Source organism: Mustela erminea, chromosome 9 (genome assembly GCF_009829155.1).
Source record: "Mustela erminea isolate mMusErm1 chromosome 9, mMusErm1.Pri, whole genome shotgun sequence".
Taxonomy (NCBI): Eukaryota; Metazoa; Chordata; class Mammalia; order Carnivora; family Mustelidae; genus Mustela; species Mustela erminea.
The window spans coordinates 104,602,512-104,621,520 of record NC_045622.1 but is presented as its reverse complement, the minus strand read 5'-3'; the positions used below and the strand labels follow the sequence as shown (position 1 = coordinate 104,621,520).

Below are 19,009 nucleotides of genomic sequence, written 5' to 3'. Positions count from 1 at the left end.
CTGTGAGCCGGCTGGGCCTCTGTCAAGGCCACCCAACCCTATCCCTCTCTCCAGCCAGTAGCCTTTTTGCTTTTGTCTACTGCCTCACAGATGCCCCCTCTCTTCCCCCACTGCCTCTCCTCCCCGCTCCCCCTCCCATCTGTGACTTGAATTTCCTCCCTCCCCCGCCTCTCAGACGCCCGCTGGTCAGGTCTCTGAGGGACGTCCACCCTCGTCCCCCGGGTGCTATGTGGAGCACAGAAATCAGTGAGGGGGGTCAGGGGAGGACGTGTGTGGCCACGTTACACAGGGTTACCCCAACACCCTCGCCTGCATACCTGCCTCTTTCTGCCCTTCCCTTTGTCAGTCCTGGGTCAGCTGGGGGAGAAAGAGCATGAAGGCCTAGGCCTCGAATCTTCCCTGCCTCTGGATGAGCCACCCCCAGGGCCAAGGAGACAGCAGGCCATGTTTCAGGAGCCAGGACAGAGTGTCCCACAGCCCAGACTTGTTTGCCCTGCCCCCGGGAAAGGATTGCTCGTCAGGCCCATGGGGCTGTGGTGGGCACACAACAGCGGAGATACGGAGAGGAGATACTCAGGTGAGGTGCTTGTCCGGGACCCAGGGACTCAAGATCTGGCTTCAGAACCTCCCAATGGTGGCTGATATCTGTGCACCGCCATTGGCCCCAGGGCCTTTAAACAAGCCATGCCCTTGAAGCAAACCAATGCACTTAAACCTCAGAGCCATTCTGTTTCTCCATTGTGCAGCTCTATGCCCCGAGGCACTGAGAGGTCACGTGGGCTGGCATGGGAATGCAGGATCCCAGCTCCAGAGCTCAGATCCAGGACCCCTTCCGCTGAACACCGCTCTCAGGCCTGACATGGGATTAGGCCCTTCCCTGTTTCTCAGAGATGTAGAAACCGAGTCTCAGGCAGAGGCCGCGCTGGATTTTCCTCATGTCTGTTCCCCACGTTTTTACCCACTTACATCTGCCCTCACTGCCATTCTTCAGGCTTCTGGGGGTAGCGGACTGGGGTGGGGGCTCTCTGGAGGGAGGGGCTCAGAGCTTTGGTTCTCAGAGTTGGGAGAGCAGGGTTAACTGACATCAGCAGGACAGGGGTTGGTCCTCTTACCTGAATTGTCTAGATGACTAAGTGCTGCCGGCATATGGGGTCACCTCTTAAAGGCGGGCAACAACCACGGCCACGAGCCCAAACCCTTGAGGGGGCTTTCCTCTGTGCCCTGCCATGTCGTATTTTCCCATCTGCAAAGTGCATCCTGATGGGATGTTGCTGGGACTGGGTACCTGGGCAACAGCTAGGCTCCTGTCGGGGCCTCAGTTTGCCCCTCTGTGAGTTGGGAAGATTAGACCACATGCCCTTTGCAGCCCCTCCCCCACCCCTTTTCCATTTATCTTATTGGGGTAAAAAGCACAATTTAGCATCTGAACTTCCTGCCATGGTCTGTATGAGCCATGCTTTCTTTACCCACCCATCCCCTGTTGGACACGCGCACTGCTTCCACCTGTGGCCTAGCGTGGACCATGCCACGACGGACACGGGAGTGCGGTGATTTCTTCGAGGCCCTGCTCTCAGTCCCTTCGGATATTCACTGAGAGGTGGGTTTGCCGGGTGACAGGCCACCGTTCTGTCTTCAGTTTTCTGAGGAAAACTCCAGACCGTCTTCCGTGGAGGGTGTGCCATCTTACGGTCCTGCTAGCAGCGCACTCTGGTTCCGGTTTCGCCACATCCTCGCCCACATGTGTCACGTGGGTGTTTCTGGATCACCGCCATCCTAATGGCTGTGGGGTGATCGCTCACCGTGGTTTCGAGGTGCATTTTTCCGATGCCTAATGCCCTCGAGCATCCTTTCATTTGCTTCTTGGCCACTTCCGAGCAGCTGCCTTGTACCAAGGGGCACTTCGGGGAGGCCCGCCACGCGCCGCAGTGATGCCTCTGGGAAGGGACTGTCGTGGCTGGTCAGGCCACCGCTCTTCTGTCATTCTGTGCTCCGGGCCCCTTCACACGGTGAAGAGCTGTGTCCAGGGCCTACTAACCAAGCCCATCATGTGGTGAGCTTTCACTCAAAGTCAAGTTATAAAACTTGCAGAACCCAGGCTTGGGCTTTAGGGCTGCTCTTTCTGGTAGGCCCAGAACTTTCCCCTCAAGCTTCCCCAAACTGGGCTATTTCTTGCTGCACTTCTGCCTCTTGCCTGAGCCTCGCTGGCCTGCACAAGCATCACTTGGCTCCACGACCTTGGCTAGTGGTTCCACGGGGGGTGGAGACTTGAGTGGGTCCCACGAGAGGCCTGTGTGTCAGCTCACAGTCCCGGGAGAAGCTCTGGGCCAGGGGCCAGTTGCGGGTTGGAGGGGCTCAACCCCAAGCAGGCACCCTCCCCGCAAAATGCTCCAGCTGCCCAGACCACCCTCTCCTGCCTTTTGGTTAGCTCTCCCCTCCCCTTGCCTAAGGCTGAAGCCTGGCGGGGACCCAATGGCAGTTCAGGAATGTCAAGTGGAGCCTCTCCCTTTCCAAGTGGTCCCAGTGCCCTGACAGGGAGGGGGTGGGGAGGGGGATAATAGAGTCTCAGGTTCTCCCAGGGCCCCTGATTTTAGGAGAGTTGCAAGGTCCATTGGGTTGAAGCCTGGAGGGGTAAAGCCACCTATGGAAGGCCCCGAGGCCTGCAGAGAAATCGTGTGGGCAGCTGTTGGTTTCACTCCAAGAAAGAGACACACAGTTCAGGCCTTACAGGAACATAACAACAGACGGCTGGAGAACTCAGCCATCGCTGTCTCCTTGCCAGGGTTGAGTGCCTGGAGGCATGGCTCTGTGGCCCCAAGCCCTGTCCTTGCTTTACCTCCTGGGGGGCCCTTTGCAGGCCTTCATTGGCTGGGGCAGGTGGAGGTTCCGACCCACTCCACTCCTTCAGCCGCCTTGCACGTGGTTGAGAACCAGGTTGGGGCCCAGGGAAGGTGGCAGGGGTGAGCATCTGAACACTGAGGGCTGCTGAAGCTGGGGTGGGGGCCACGCCCATTGTGCAGGGGCTGGAGATTGGGGCAGGAGGTTCAGTTCTGGTAAAAGCCTACCCTCTCTATCTTTGTGTTCACCTGCGGACATGGTGGCAGCTGGGGTATCTGCAGTCACCGCCCACCTCAGCCACCAGCCACACACAACATGCTCAGGGAGGGGGTTCAAGGGCACCTCAGTGATCAGGCAGCCCAGGGCCATGGTGACAGCAAGGCCTTACCGGTTGTCCTGGCAACCAAATAGAAGTCTCTTGGTACCAAGGAGAATCCAGAGGCCACTTCAACCTTTCTTGGCACCCCAGCCCTCCTGACCCACAAACACTGGCTTTAATGATTTCCTACAAATTGTTAAACCAAGATAAAAGGTTAGCACATCAGAGAAACATACTTAGTGTTCTCCAAGTGCATTCCCAGAACCAGCCCAGCGGCAATCTCCCCTGCGAACCTGTTCCAAGCACAGTTCTCCGCCCCCAAACCAGCCCAGCTGAATCCCACCCTGGGGGTGAGGGCAGCGCTCCTGCCTTAACAGGCTCCCCGGAGATGCTGCTGGGCTCACCTGATGCCCCGCAGCAGAACCTTGGCCTGACTGCACTCCACATCATTTGTGAACGCTTCGCTTCTAGGAACAGGTGTCTTTATCTCAAAAACACATAAAAAGTAGTTTGGGGAGCACCTTACACTATTAAAAGGACTTGAATTTATTTAGGTAAAAGTGGGGGAGGGTGCTGTACCAGGCAAGCCACCCACCAGGGCAGCCAGAGGACGACAGCTGCCCGCTACGGATTCGGGTGCCCCTGCTCCCCTTCCACATCCCCACCCTGCAGCCCCAGCCGCAGAAAGACCACGGTCCCCGCAGACGGCCCCGCGCCGGGCAGGTTGGAGCGGCCGGTCGCTCAGTCCCGACGGCGGCCTCGCTGCGCAGAGCTGGGGGGCCGATCGTTTGAGAGCTGTTTACAGTCACCCCGAGGCGGCGTTCCCACCTCCGAGCGCTCGGGACTGAACGTTCCGGGACGCGTGGCTGGAAGCCCCGTGTGCGCAGACTGTGGCTCCAAGCCCCGCCGGCACAGACCTGGGCCCCGAGGGCACAGCCGCACAGGTCAAGGGTGTATAAAGTCCCGGTCCCTCTCCAGTGCACCCCGCCCCGCCCGCCGAGAGCCGGGAGCCCGCCGCGGACGGCGCCCCGGGGCAGCGCCGGGCGTGGTGGCCACGGCCCCCGCGGCCGGGGTGGGCCCGCCTGGACACCGCCCTCGCCCGCCCGAAGCGCGGCGCAGCCAATGGAGGCCGAGGCGCCGCGCGGGGATTGGAGCGGGTTCGGGGTGGGCCGGCAGGGCCGGGCGAGGGGAGGAGGCGAGGCGGGCGCTGTCAGCGCGGTTATAAGGGAGGGAAAAGTTCCCTGCGCCGGGAGCCGGGCAGGCGCACGCTCGTACGGCGGCCGCAGCGGCAGGGCGGGGCCGCGGAGGAGCCGGTGGCGGCGGAGGACGCCCCCGGGGCCGCGACGCGCTCCCCTCGGGGTCTCCGGCAGACGTCGCCAAGGTACCGGGGGCCCGAGGGCATTCGCACGCAGCCATGGGCGGCGTCGGGGAGCCCGGCGAGGGGCCCGCGCCTCCGGGGGCGCCGCTGCCCACCTTCCGCTGGGAGCAGATCCGCCAGCACAACCTGCCGGGCGACAAGTGGCTGGTCATCGAGCGTCGCGTCTACGACATCAGCCGCTGGGCACAGCGGCACCCCGGGGGCAGCCGCCTCATTGGCCACCACGGTGCTGAGGACGCCACGGTAAGGAAGCCCACCGCTGGCCGGGTGGAGCCTGCCGCTCGCTGGGGCCTGGTCGTGGGCACTGGGACCCTCTCCACTTGCGGGGTCTGGCATCCTTTCTGCTCTTCGCTGACCTTTGATCTCCCGTTCTGGGACCCAGAATTGGGATGGACAAGCCAGGGCCCGATGTGGAGTAAGGAGGCCACGTCCCCCGCATGGAGGACCTGCACACGGGGCCATGGAACAGGGCAGGGCTGGGCTGGGTGCAGCGGGTATGTGCAGGAGTGAGGGGCTCTCAGAGGTGGGTGTGTCATGGTCAAGGAGCCCTCCCTGGGCCCTGAGCTTCTCCTCTGGGATCTGGGTCCCCCAGGCCAGGTTCCTTTTGCTGAGTGCCAGGAGTAGGGTGGGGTCCCCCCCCCCCTCCCGGACTGCAAGGATGTGCCATCAGAGGCTGGGGGCTGGGCAGCAAAGCCTGGGCAGGGCCCAGAGGTCTGTGGCTTTCCTGAGAACCGCTGTAAACTGCTCTGAGGGGCAGTGACTCACCTCTCCTGGGCTGGCAGCTGCACGTGGGAGAACTTTGCCAGCCAGGCTGGGTGGGCCTCCTCGGGAAGCACGGTCATCCCAGGAATAGGCTGGTCCTGGGGGACCCTGACTTCCCCTTCCCAGCCCATGTCTAGACATGTCTTGCCAAGGAGGGATGTGGCCCGGTCCACTCGGACTGCCTGGCCAGAGTCCAGTGTTAGAACAGCCTGTTGTGGGGAGCCCCCTTTCTCACCAGCCCCTTTCTGGAATCCAGCAGGCCCCATCCTAAGACGAGGAGTCGAGGCCATGTTATGCTCTGTCTTGACCATCTAAAATTCTTGGCTGGCCACTCAGGGTACCAGGAATCTTCCAGATATCAGGAGATGAATCCCTAACTGGCAGAACTCTTAAGCGGCAGAAGAAACTGTTCTGTCCCAGGAGGTCAGTGTCCCTGTTTACCAGGGCTGCTGGTTTGGACAATCCCCATGGACTCTATAAGGGAGAAGGTCTCTCTTCGCTACATCCACCCCAAGAATCTGAGGGTTTAGAGTCAGAAGCCTCCTGGAAGTTGAGAACGTGACAGAAAGCCTTGTCCGTGGGCCAGGTGGTGGCCATGGCATTGAAACTGACTGGGGGCCGACAAGCGCGTGACCACGCACGGGCCTGTATGCATGTGAGCACTGTACGTGTTTGTGTGCGTGATCGTACGCGTGTGTGTTTCTGCCAGGGGAGAGGGTGGGGATGAAATGCCAGGGTGCTGGCCCCCCCTCAAGGCCACCCCAACCTTGGAGCTGAGGGTCAGGATGGAGGCAGCTGAGAGGAAGGGTGACACAGAGCATTTCTCAATTACTTGTTCCTGCTTGGTGCCCAGGCCCGTGCTGGGGGCCTCCCTCATGGGAATCTTTAGATAGTTACCCCTCCACCCGAGACCTCCATCTGACAGTTTTCGCGTTGGTTCAGTCGCCAGTAAGTTCCATTTCCCATTTCCAAAAAGCAATCTCCCATCGTAGACTCAGATTGACCTTTGAACCAGGTGTTACTCCTCTGAGCCTCAGTTTCTTCATCTGTAAAGTGGGGAGAGCTGGGCCAGCCAGTGAGCCGGCTGCGGGCAGGACTGTGCCTTCTCAACTTTGTGGCCCTAGGGCTGCCACGTAGTCGCTCCTGGTCAGTACGTGTGGCCAGTAAGTGCGAGTGTGCCCTGCAGACCACACAGGGCAGGGGACTAGCCGTGGCATAGCCGCCCCTGGGCCACTCGGCCTTGTCTGGCTCTGTCCACGCCTGCGACAGGAAGGAGTTGCATTGAGGCCATCTTAGCTTTCTCAGGCCTCCAAACACCAGGCCGGAGTTGCCAGAAATAACCTGGGCTGTTTGGACCAAAGAGGTTCTGAGGTGCCTGGGGGGGACCCCAACCTTGGTCTCTGCGGGGCCTACAGCACAGATAACAGATGTGAGCAGCCCAGTGCTGTGTGTGGTCAAGTCCAGGCCCTGGGCACCCCATTCCAGGCCTTGGAGCACAAGTAGGGGTGGCATAGCTGTCCTGCTAGGGCTGGGCTCCCCCGGCCACCTCTCCGTAGCCCCAGCCGCCCCATCAGCTGTTCTCATGTCCAGGCAGCAGAAGCCTTCCTGCCAGGAAATTCCCAGAGTTCCTGTGCCATGAAGTCAGCCTGTGGCCATCCTGGGATACAAAGCTGGGTACCCTGGGGAGAGTGATCTGGGCCCCGAGCCAGGTTTGCCTAAGAGTCAGAGGCAGCTTGAGACTAGTGGAGCCAGTCCACGGAGGGGCAAGACCCGGCTGCTGCTGGTCAGAAGCATACCAGGGCTGGGCACCAAGTACCTACTGTGTGCTGGGCTCCAAGTTCAGCATTTGCTTTATAGATACTCTTTTAACCCTCAGGATTCCCATGTGAGGCAGGTACTCTTGGTGATTTTTCCCACTTTACAGATGGGAAAGCTGAGGTTCAAAAAGAGAAAGTTACGTGATATTCAGTGGCAGGGTCTGAGATGTGAATCCGTAGCCCATCCTCTGAACCACATGCTCCCTGTGACTTAACTGGTTTTTTTCCATTCATTCATTCTTCACTTACTGACTCATTAAACCCACCCGCAGATCCTCAGTGAGCATATCGCAGCCACCAAACTGTGCTCCAACCTCTAAAAATACAGCCACGAATGAAACATCGCAAGGATAAAGTTCCTTGGCAGAGGGTCGAGCTAGAGCAGAGGCTCAGAAGTGGGAAGGTGCTCAAGGCAATCAGCAAGGAAGCCAGGGGGGCTGCAGTGGAGCAGAGGAGAGAGGGCAGGCAGTGAGGTCCAGAGGTGGTGGGAGCGGGCTCCCCCTGGGCGTCTGTGTCCCTGAAAGCAGAACTTTGCTTTATTCTAAGGGGATCTTGGAGGCCAGAGTGGGGAAGCCAGGGCAATATGAGGTACATTTAGAAGGATCCCTAATGGGGAGGGGAAGGCAGAGCCCTCCAGGAGAAGGGCAGCCGGCTAAGGGAAGAGATAGTGGGGACCTACCTTCTCCCAGCTGAGGTCACTCAGAAGAGGTGGCCAGTCACCCGGGCTCAGAAGGGCAGGCAAGGCCAGGGCAGAAGGCAGGAGCTGCTGGGGGCCCAGGAGCACCAGAATGGGGTGGGTGGGTGGTATAGGAGTTAGCTTTAGGGGTGTTCGGACAACAACCCATCCAAGGCACGTAGGCGTGTTGACCCATTTCACAGATGAGGAGAGAGGCTGGATGTGGGTGACGTGCAGGGACCTTTTTGCAACCCTCAAAGAGCAGGGCCTGAGTCCTTGGGCTTGGAGAGTGGGGCTTGTGTCTGGGTTGGAGCTGGGGGGAGGTGGGCAGAGGGGAGGCTCTGGGGGGTGGGTTTAGAGGGGGCCGGGCAGGAACGCAGAGGACCTGGCTCCAGAGCCCACACTGCTCCCACCCAGCACGCTGGCCGCCTGCGGGGACTCCGCATGAAGGGTGATCTCCCTGGGCACTGCCTTGGTTTCTGCAGGGTCCCCACCCACTCAGGCTCCTAACCACGCTAGTTGCAGTGCCTGGCTCCTGCCCTGGGGGCGTGCTGGGCAGGAACACAGTGCCTATGGAGGGACGCTCGTGGCCCCACCCGCCTGGTGGCCCTCCGCGCGTTTCTTCCTGAGGGCACGCAAGCATCGTGCTTTCCCATGAAGCAGCTGGGGAGAGCCAGAGCTCCCAGAGGGAGCTGGGCGGGGGGGTGGTGGCTGAGAAAGGACCACGTGTCAGAGGGCCTGGCCCCTTTGGGGTGCTGGGCGGAGCCCTAACCTGGGTGCCGGCCAGTCACTGGGGGCACCAGGAGTGGCTCTCTGGGAGGGTTGGTCCTTGTGTCAGGCTGGCCTGCATGGGTGGGGGTTGCACGGGCCATGTTCAGAGCTGTGTGCCCTTTGGCCTCTGTCTCTGTGTGTCCTCGTCTATAAAACGGGGACCCTGGTACTACTGCCCCACTGACCCCGATGAGGCAGGTGGGGAGGCATGGGAAGGAGCACGCAGGCTGGGCCTGAGGGCCTCCTTTATCTTCCCACAGGGAGAGGAGGGACGGAAGGATTCCTCGGGTACGCCGTCAGGCTCACCCCCTACCCACCATTGTCACAATTCCACAGAGGCTTAAGGAGGCTGCATGGACAGACTCAGACCACTTGAGCCCCCAGCAGCCCCGCTCCATTCCCTTCCTGATCTGGAACATTCCCAAATCTTTGGGGAGTGACCAGAAATGCTTGCCTGTCCCCACTATGTGTCCAGCTTCAGGCTGGCTAGGATTTGAATGTTGGGGTGCACACCACTCCCCTGCCTCACTCCCACAGGCCCATCCTGGGAGGCACTAAATTCCAGTGGGCTCAGGAGAAGGGCACATCGGGCCAGTGCAGGACTCGGCCGGAGCTGGATGCCAGGCCCTTCTCAGTGCACTTCTACCTGCCCAGATCCGACCTCCTGGCAGCCCCATGAGATGGGCACTGGTGGTTTCTGCTGTACTGTTGAGGAAATGCAAAATGGGGGGGGGGGGGCGGTGTCCGATCTTGTTTGTGGCTTCATAGCTCAGTTCATGATGTCTGGTCCCCAGCAGCCTGGCACGGAACCCCCCACTCCCATCCGTTGGCCGACTACTACTGGGGGCTTACAAGGAGCTGTGGGGGCAGGGCAGGAGCTCGGAGAGCATGGATATCACAGATCTACTTGCGTTGGAATCCCCACTGGGCCGTGATGGACTCTGGCCTGGGCGGGGGTCCCTACCACTCCAAGCCTCTGTTCCAGTAAAATGGTTCTTATCCCTGCCTTGTGGACTCTTGTCCACTTACTCACACCTGCTATCCAGCGCCTGCTCTGCCAGTGGGGGAGGATCGTAGGATGTTTCCCAGGGCACAGGGGTGGAGGAGGGTGGGGTCCCCCACAGTGCCCTGAAACTCAGGCAATACAGCCCAAGAAGCACCAGGACCCCCCCTCCTGTGCCTCACAGTCCAGCCTCCAAGCAGCCAGGTCCTTGGCTCTGTGGGATGGTGGCCAGCTTCGTGGTGAGAGCCACTTTCCACCTCACTGCCCACCCTCCCCCCAACAAGATCCACTGCCTCCCCCCACCCCCACCCAGGAGTGGCCACCCTGGGGCTACTGTTGAGTGGCCCCAAGCACAGTTTTGCATTCTGATCCAATCAGAATCCAATCTCCATCAGATGGAGCTGTGTGACCTTTGTAAGTGGCTTGACCTCTCTGAGTCTTCTGCCCAGCCCCTGGGTCCTTAAGCAGTGGCCCAGGGAGGGTCTGCTCACATGGCCCCCCCTCATGGGTTCCAGCAAAAGCTGTCTGCTGGTGCATCAGGCTTTGGCCCAAGGCCAGCGACCCACCTTGTTGGGACTGAGCACAAGAACAGTTCGGGGCACCTGGGCTGCTCAGTCTGTTGGGTGTCCGACTCTTGGTTTCAGCTCAGGTTGTGATCTGGTATTTGTGGGATCGAGCCCTGCATCACGCTCCACACTGTGTGGCGTCGGCTTCAGATTCTTTCTCCTCACCCCATCTCAAATAAATAAATAAAATCTTAAAAAAAAAAAAAAAAAGACAGGCTCAGTGGTGCCGACCTGCTTCCCACGGACCAGCCACCACCCTGCCCCTTCTGTCCCCCATCAGCCGGACCCTTGTCTGTGGGCTGCGGGATTTTCTCACCGACCCTTCGGGGCCTAACCAGCCCCTGTCATGCCAGGGGATAGATCAGGCTGGAAGTCCCTCTGGTGGCCCTTGCCCCCAGTGCATCCCCAAGCCTGGCCTGGGTGAATCGGGACCCAGGGACAGCGTCAGGAGGGAGCTCCTGGGGGTCTGGTGGGCACCAGGGTGACCCCAGAACACAGAATGGGGGAGAAGAAGGGGCTGAAAGAGGAATGAAGAAATCCTGGGGCTGCAGCCACGTGCAGCCGGGGGAGTTTCAGAGGAAGCAAGAGGGGCTCAGAGTCGGTGCTCATCAGCGTCGGAAAGGAAGGGAATTCGCCACCTGCTCCAACAGGGATGAAGCTTGAGGGCCTGATGCTGAGTGGCAGGTCAGCCACGAGAGGACAGATAAATATGCTTGATCCCTCTTATCAGAGGTCCCGCGAGTAGTCGAATTCATAGACCGCAGAGTGGTGGCTGCCGGGGTCTGGGGGGCGGGGGGAGTCCGCGTTTCATGGGGGCGGAGATGAGAAGGTGCTGGCCGTGGTGGCTCGGCCGGGTGAGGGCGCTTCATGCCTGAAAGGCGCTGGAGTCTTGCCCTCTTTTGCCTGGTCCCCGCAGGAGGGTAGACTTGCTCAAGGTCACAGTGGGTGGGGTCAGCTGAGCCCCAGAGCTGTCTACCCTCGCAGCTCCCCAGGAGGCCCCGGGGCCAGGCAGCTTCCGGTGGGGCCAGTCTCCTCTCCACCTCCTCCCTCCAAAGTCAAGATCATCTCGGAGAGCGGGGAGGTCTACACGATACAGCTCTCTCCCTGCTTAGGAGCTCAGGGAAGGGCCCCAAGTCATATTCCCCAGGATCTAGGTTATTCCAGAAGCTGGACCCTCCTGGGCCCCACCCCTACCCCCCAGAGGTCTCTAGGTTGCCCCGGGCCAGCAAGCAAGCATTCGACAGGAAAAGGGACCCTGGGGTGAATCCTGCAGGTGTGGCTTCTAAGTGGGAGCTGGAGGGGCCTGAAGTGTTTCCTCCCCGCAGGACCGTGCGGGATGTCCAGTAGCAAATAGAGGGGCCCAGCCTTCCGTTTGAACGTCCCCCAGAAGCTGGAAGGCTTGTTAGCAGGAGAACAATGGGAGGCCCCGTTCTCAGTGTTCTTGAGAGCTGTTTCCTTCGGCAGCCAGCAGGCCCCTGTCCCAGGCCCCGCGGGGACAGCCCCTCACCCCCATCCCTGCTTGTTCTTGCTGGTCAGGGCAAGCGGGTGGCGAGGGCTAGTTCCTTCAGAGATAGCCTCTGCAAGTTCAAGGGTGAAAATCCAGTGAAGAGCTGAGAGCGAGGACAAGCCCGTTGCACCAGGACTCGATTGGCAAGACTAAGGGAGCCCAGTTGTACAGGCCGGTTTGCTCACGTTTCAGAAGCCCCTGGGCCGGCTTCCCCACTGGTCCCAGTCCCTAGCGCTTTGCTGTTCTGGCCTTTAACCCCTGTTATATTGTGCCCCGCCCCATTCCCATCCCCAGCGGTTTCAGAGAGCCATGGGAGTATGTGATGTTTATTTAATTTGCTTTTTTTAAAAAAAATGATATTTTCTCCTCCTGCTTTTAAAATCAAATGAGCTTAACCATTTGAGTCTCTTCCTTGCAAACCTAAGAACTCAGTCTATGTGGCCCTTGCCTGATTTTTGGCGAGCCCCTCCCCACTGCCCCCCCATCCCTCCCACCCCCTGTGCTGGGGAAAGCAGCTGCAGCCTGGCTTCCAGCGGGACACCCAGGTCCTGGGGAGGACTCGGCCAGGCCAGTGGGCAAGGCTGACCCATGTGGCCCTGTTTATGTGACCGCAGATCCACCAGCTGCCTCTCCATCCGCAGAGCCCTGCCCTTCCATCCCAGGCCCTCCCACCCATGCTGCCTCTGGGGACCGCTGCAGCAGGCTGGCTGTCCCCCTGACTGTTGGCTCTCCTTCAGGATGCCTTCCGCGCCTTCCACCAGGACCTCAATTTTGTGCGCAAGTTCCTGCAGCCCCTGTTGATTGGAGAGCTGGCCCCAGAGGAGCCCAGCCAGGATGGACCCCAGGACGTGAGCGGGGCCCTGGTGGAGGCCAAGCTGCCAACGGGGGGGTGGGGGTGGGGCTAAGGGGATGGGGGCATCGCCAGTAGCAGCTCCGTCCACATTCCTCCCAGGGGCCCCCGGGGGCCAAGGCTGGGTCAGCCATCCCTTCCTGGGCAGGTAGCTGGCGGTTGAGGCAGAAGGACGCCTGCAGGAGCCCGGGGTTGGGGGGCTGGCCGGGCTGCAGCATCTGCTGTGTTTCCTGCTCTGGGCCCAGTATCCCCATCTACACTGAGGGTTTGGATGCACTGGGCTTTAAGGGTCTTCCCTGCTCTGGCTTTCTCTGCTTCTCATGTGCCCCACACCTTTTGTGGGGCCAGCCTTTGCCACCAGCTGCCTCCCCAGCTCAGACCCTGGGCTGGAGCTCTCCCCTCCGTTCCTTCGGCTGCACCCCATGGGCCTGGCCCCGGGACTGGCTGTGGCATGGGTCGCTGTGGGGGGACTCCCGGAGATCACTGGGGCCTCGCTTCTGTAGCCCACCAGCCCTCCCACCGTGGCAGGCCCAGCTGGTGGAGGACTTCCGCGCCCTACGCCAGGCGGCCGAGGACATGGAGCTGTTTGAGGCCAAGCCCGCCTTCTTCGCTCTCCTGCTGGGCCACATCCTGGCCATGGAGGTGCTCGCTTGGCTTCTCGTCTACCTCTTCGGCCCGGGCTGGGTGCCCAGCACCCTTGCCGCCCTTGTCCTGGCCACCTCCCAGGTGACTCCAGCGCTGTCTTGCTGCCGCCCAAGCTATCTAGTAGATACAGGGCCTGGCACCCGAGGGCACTCTGGATGTATTTGCTGAGTGAATACATGAATGAATGAGCCGCAGAGTCCCCAAGAGGCGTGTATCTGTAGGTCAAGCTGCGTGTTAAACAAGCTCGGTGAGAGACTTCCAAGTCCCCAGGCCTCCTGACGCTCAGCTGTCCTCATCTGTCAAACAGAGGAAGATGGCCCACTGGGTCTTAAAATGCAGCAATAACTGTGGGGGTGCCCTGGGAGCTGGGAGGGAACCCTGGGGTGTCCGGTCCTGGGTCACCGGCTCCTGACCCCGCCTCGGTCCCCAGGCTCAGTGCTGGTGTCTGCAGCATGACCTGGGCCACACGTCGGTCTTCAGGAAGTCCCAGTGGAACCACGTGGCCCAGCAGTTTGTGATGGGGCAGCTGAAGGTGAGGGTGGGGAGGCAGGCGGCGGGGAGCCACGGGCAGAGCTGGGGGTGTCTCCCCAGGTCTGCCCTAGTGTGCAGGCGGCGGGGGGGGGGGGGTGCACCCGGCCTCGCCCCAGCCCTGAGCGCTCCCTCATCCCCTACAGGGCTTCTCGGCCCACTGGTGGAACTTCCGCCACTTCCAGCACCATGCCAAGCCCAACATCTTCCACAAAGACCCAGATGTGACCGTGGCGCCCGTCTTCCTCCTGGGGGAGTCGTCCGTTGAGGTGCGTGGGGAGAACATGGACTCACCCCGCTGGCCCTGCGGCTTGGTGGTGGGGGTTGGGGGGAGGGACTGTGGCCACTGAGTCCCTCGTTGTGGACTAGGCCTGGCCCCTGACCAAGCTCCCCTCCAAATCCAGGCTGAGACACTGCTCAAGGGGCCCCCCCTTCCCCACTTGCCAGCCCTCCGGGGATGGGGGGATGGGCCCAATGGCTGGAACCTAGGGCTGCCTTGGCCCCAGCCAGCCCCCAGCCTGTGCTGTCTCTGCAGTACGGCAAAAAGAAGCGCCGGTACCTGCCCTACCATCGCCAGCACCTGTACTTCTTCCTGAGTGAGTGGGCGTGCATTGGCCCTGAGATGGGGGCACAGTGGGGCGGGGCCTGCCGACCCTCTCGACAGCTTCTGCTGCCTCCCAGGGCGGGGGCCCACTTGTTAAAGCCTCCCTCCTACAGCCTTTGCTGGCCTCTCCTGCCCCAGTTCTCCCTCTCCCCCCAACCCCCCCATCCCCTCAACCACCCCCCACCACCACCTGCAGCCAGGGCTGACTCTCCCCTCGCCAGCTGCAGCCTCGGCCTGGGCGTTCAGAGTTCCTTCCTGCACTCGCAGCACGGGTCTCCGGAGCCCTAGAGCACGGGGCAGTCGGTGGGGAGGCCCGTTTGAGGCTGGGAACCTGGCCCCGGCCTGCAGAAGACTCGTGGGTGACATGGGGTTGGGTACCTGGAGGGGACCGGCACCCGGTAGCACGGGCGTTCCCGGGGTAACAGCGCCTCGCTCCCCCACTCCCTCGGCCTCTCCTGCTTGGCAGCCCAGCCCTGTTCCTCCTGACCCCCCTGTTCCCCCTTGCAGTCGGCCCACCGCTGCTCACCCTGGTGAACTTTGAGGTGGAAAATCTGGCCTACATGCTGGTGTGCATGCAGTGGACGGTAAGCGGGGGTGGTGGGGGCGCGGAGGGGACTCGGCGTGGGTCTCCCAGGGAAGCCGGCGGTGGTGGGAGGAGGGGGGGGCACAAGGTGTGCACGTGCAGGTGTGCACAGGACGTGCTGGGGGTCTATCCGGGTCAGGGTGCCCTACCTGGAAGCGGGGACCCCCTGGGCCGACTCTGCCAGCTCTGTGTCTCCCAGGGAGGGGTCCCTCCATGACACCTCCTCCAGAGTTAGCCCCACAAGGCTGGCAGGGCCAGGACCCTGGCCCTCTACCTTGCTAGGAAAACCTTGCTGAGGCACAGCCAGCAAGAAGGGGTGGGTGACCCCAGCTCCCACTCCCGACTGCCTCAGGGCCTCTGTGCTCCTCTCCCCTCTTCTGCAGGACCTGCTGTGGGCCGCCAGCTTCTACTCCCGCTTCTTCCTGTGCTACGCCCCCTTCTACGGCCTCCCTGGGGCCCTGCTCCTCTTCGTTGCTGTCAGGTATGGCCAGACTCGGAAGGGCCGGGAGTTGGAGAGACCACACGCAGGCGGCAGGGGACCTTGGCCACAGCCCTCCATGCTCAGAGCCTCCACGTCCCCATCTGCAGTATGGGGACAGCAGGGCTTCCTGCCTGGGGTGGCTGAGGTGCACGAGGGGCGGGGTCCCAGGGGCGGCGGGTCTGGAGGCCGTGGCCCGGCTTACAAGCGGCCCCATGGACGGCCATCCTTGTGCGCTGGGCTGCTCCGGGCTCCGCCGAGCCATGGCTCCTGCTTCGCTCAGCTTCCTCAGACACCAGTGGGGGAGGGGTCACAGCAGTCCCAGGGCACAGATGACGATCCTGAGGCCCAGGCCTGATCTAAGCGGTGAGCTAGACACGGGCAGTGCCTGAGCCTCTCCTCTCAGGGTCCTGGAGAGCCACTGGTTCGTGTGGATCACGCAGATGAACCACATCCCCAAGGAGATTGGCCACGAGAAGCACCGGGACTGGGCCAGCTCTCAGGTGGGCTGCAGGGGTGTGACCTGGCCGGGGCCCCGCTAGCCCCTGGTGGGGCTCCCAGGGCAGGGCCCTGTGCCCACCTCTCAGCGGTGCCCCACCTGTTTCTGGCAGCTGGCGGCCACCTGCAACGTGGAGCCCTCGCTCTTCATTGACTGGTTCAGCGGCCACCTCAACTTCCAGATCGAGCACCAGTGAGTGTGGCCCTGGAGGCCCCACGGGGGTGGGAGTGAGTCCTGAGCCTGGGGGGGCTGGCCAGGGGCCCCTGTGTCCAGTCTTTCCCTGGGGAGACCAAGACACAAGCCCTGGACTCCCTGGGGGCCTGGGAGGGGATGGGTGGGGAAGGGGGCTCCCTCTGGCACCCCCCACTTCAGGTGCCAACCCACGCTCTCCCCACCAGCCTCTTCCCCACGATGCCGAGGCACAACTACCGCAGGGTGGCCCCGCTGGTCAAGGCACTGTGTGCCAAGCACGGCCTCAACTACGAGGTGAAGCCCTTCCTGACCGCCCTGGTGGACATCGTTGGGTAAGGACCCCCCCATGCACGGCAGCTCCCCTCGGGTGCCTTCCCGGACACCTGGCTCTCAGAGCCCACACGGGTCCCTCTTCAAGAGCTGGCACTTGAGGCTTTTCCGATCAGCCTCTCTGTCCTCAGCCTGTGCCCTCCCTCCCTTCCCGGGGCTCTCTCACACCACCGGGTTTAGGGGGCACCTGTCGTGGGCCCAGGCCCTGTCCTGCATCCCTGTCTCTGAGCAGAACAGACTGAGATCCCAACCTTTCTGGAGGTGACGTCCTAGTAGGGGCCACAGGAAGCAGTTAAAATAAGTCAAGTACAGAGGACGTGGGAAGAGAAGATACGTTTTGGCAAAAGAAAACCATAAAACCTAAGAATGGGGATGGGTGAGGGGACGCGAGTGCCAGGTAGGACTCGCGGGTTTCTGATAGGGTGACAGGGAGGGTGGTATTGAGAAGCGGCCACGTGAGCAGGGACGGGGAAGAGGGGGGAGGGCTGGCCATGGGGACAAGTGTGACGGGGGAGACTATCTGGGGCAAGGGAACAGCCGTGCCAAGGCCGTGAGGCAAGAGTGTGCCGACGGGAGTGGAGGAGGGACAGGCAGGACTGGGGTTCTGGAGAGATGCCCTGACCGGGGCTCGATTCGAAGCAGAAAGAAGCAGAGCAGAGGTTCCTGTAGCTGTCCACGCGAGGGATGGGGTAGTTGGCCCCGCAGGTACCCTGGGCCATGGGGAACCGTGGTCAGATTCCGCAGCCAGAGCTCTGCCCCCTCTGTGCTCCGCCGCACACTGTTCCCTGGATTCCGAGGCCCTTCCTTCCATGCTGGGGTTGGACCTCCTGCGGCTTCTCCTGCACGACCCTTCCCGGCCCCTGGCTCTGAGCGCCTGCCCTGGGCACAGAGTTTCCCTGCGAGTTGTGGCTGCTTCTGGCTGCTCTGTCTGCTGTCAGGCTCTGGGTAGGGAGGGTGGGCAGGTGGCAGGCTCCTTGACTTAAAAATGGGTCCCGGGATCGCAGGGCCCAGCAGAAGGTGACAAAAGAGAGAGTGGGAGGGAATGAGGGACGGGCCCATGCTGACTGCGGTCTGGACTTGGCCTTGGTGCCCTGTCTGCTCCCAGGCAACGTCTAGATTCTACTCCAGTGAATGGAAGTGGAGCTTCCTCTCCCAGTTACCTGGCTGCCCCACCCCCACCCCAGCGGCCTGTCCCAGAGGAATGGGGACAAGTCCATTCACTCACCCTCACTGTCCTGGGGGCTGGGGGTAGTATCTTGCAGTCAACAGCACCCCCCCGCCCCATCTCTGTCTCCTAGGTCACTGAAGAAGTCTGGCGACGTCTGGCTGGAAGCCTACCTCCACCAGTGAGGACAGCACCCCGGGCCCGGCTGCCACCAAGCTGGCCCAGGCAGACTTGTCCGCATCCCTCCCCACCTGGCCTGGGGGCCCTGCCCACCCTTCTGGATCTGCTGTCCTCACCTCAGCCCCCTCACCTGTGTGCTTGGCAGCCCTAAGGCCATGGCTCTTGGCCAAACAGGACCAGGGCTAGGGGGATGGTACATAAAGCCACACAGCATGGCATGTTTTCCTAGAGCAAAAATTTAGGGAAAACTGTTATTTTTATATAAAAACAAACCCAGATACATGATGGAGTATTGACTCTATAAGGCTCTTGGGGCTGGAGTTTGCCCCAGACTTCCTAAGAGGCGTCGGGCCCTTGGGCCATCGGGGTGCTGGGAGATGGCAATCGGGGGGGTGCCAGTGAATGATGGCTTTTAGAGGTCCCCTCTGCCAGGGGTTGGGGAGCTGGCAGCTGCCCCAGGCTCAGCTCTCTCTGTGGGCCTGGGCCCTCCCTTCGTGTTCTTGGCCCACTCACCAGCAACCTCCGGCAGTCACCTTGGGCTCCCCTCGCTTGACTCCTCTGCACAGTGGGTCTGCACAGTGGGACTGGGGCCTGTCCAGCAGAGCAGGGCTCAGGGCGGAAGGCCATGTCCAAGGCGCCCCTTGAGCACAGAAAGGGGGAGCCAGCATGGCCCAGACGTGCCCTGGCCTCCTCCCGCAGCCTCCTTGTTGAGGGGTCTCCTAGGACCACCCACTGGTCCCGCAGTTGGCATCCGGCTGATGGGGTGCAGCCTGACTGTGCTCAGTGGCCCCCAAGGGGGAACACAGGCTTTCTCGCATGCCTGCCTGGGACCAGGTGCCTGCTTGGCATCAGCAGCTTAAAGAAAATGAAATGCGAAGCTAGGATTTCTCTGAGGGCCTTTCTGGAGGGGGAGCTGGATTCCCCTGACCCCACCCCCATCTGCCGCAGGATCGTCCCTCCATTTGTCAGAGCTGCCATTGTCCTGGGCTGGGTTCTCTTGAGGAGGTCAAGGGGCACACGTCCTGGAGGTCTTATCCAGTCCTTTCCCAGGGACACCTGCCCCCCGCCATGCGACTCCTGCCCCCACTTCTCTGGTCAGGAAAACCCTGGTGGGGTGGAGGGATCCTGCCTTTGCTGGGAGTCATGGCTATATGACTTTGTGGGAAGTTATTCAACCTCTCTGAGCGGTAGTATGACCTAAGGTGATGGAAGGTAAAAGGGGATGCTCTGTGGAAGGTTCTTTGCATAGGACTTGGCAACAGGGTTCAGAAATTTTTAAAAATGCACATGTGCAGTCCAGCACCCTGGGGCCCCACCTGCT

At 61.5% G+C, this 19,009-nt stretch overlaps 1 protein-coding gene across 1 annotated transcript; it reads left to right on the top strand.

Moving 5' to 3' along the window:
- The first annotated feature begins 4,366 nt into the window (after positions 1–4,366).
- FADS3 (fatty acid desaturase 3) lies at positions 4,367–17,973 on the top strand. Its single transcript, XM_032356959.1, has 12 exons — positions 4,367–4,775; positions 12,372–12,482; positions 13,013–13,210; positions 13,560–13,661; positions 13,804–13,926; positions 14,193–14,253; positions 14,769–14,845; positions 15,228–15,325; positions 15,729–15,825; positions 15,934–16,013; positions 16,220–16,345; positions 17,642–17,973. Exons 1-12 carry the CDS (start codon positions 4,569–4,571, stop codon positions 17,691–17,693), a joined length of 1,332 nt encoding a protein of 443 aa, XP_032212850.1. The 5' UTR covers positions 4,367–4,568; the 3' UTR covers positions 17,694–17,973.
- The last annotated feature ends 1,036 nt before the right edge of the window (positions 17,974–19,009 follow it).

Bases quoted from the DNA above. Each gene is read 5' to 3' on its own strand.
- FADS3 (XM_032356959.1), top strand. From the start codon at position 4,569: ATGGGCGGCGTCGGGGAGCCCGGCGAGGGGCCCGCGCCTCCGGGGGCG. The intron at 12,483-13,012 runs GTGAGCGGGGCC...CCACCGTGGCAG, and splicing joins GCCAGGATGGACCCCAGGAC to GCCCAGCTGGTGGAGGACTT. The intron at 16,014-16,219 runs GTGAGTGTGGCC...TCTCCCCACCAG, and splicing joins AACTTCCAGATCGAGCACCA to CCTCTTCCCCACGATGCCGA.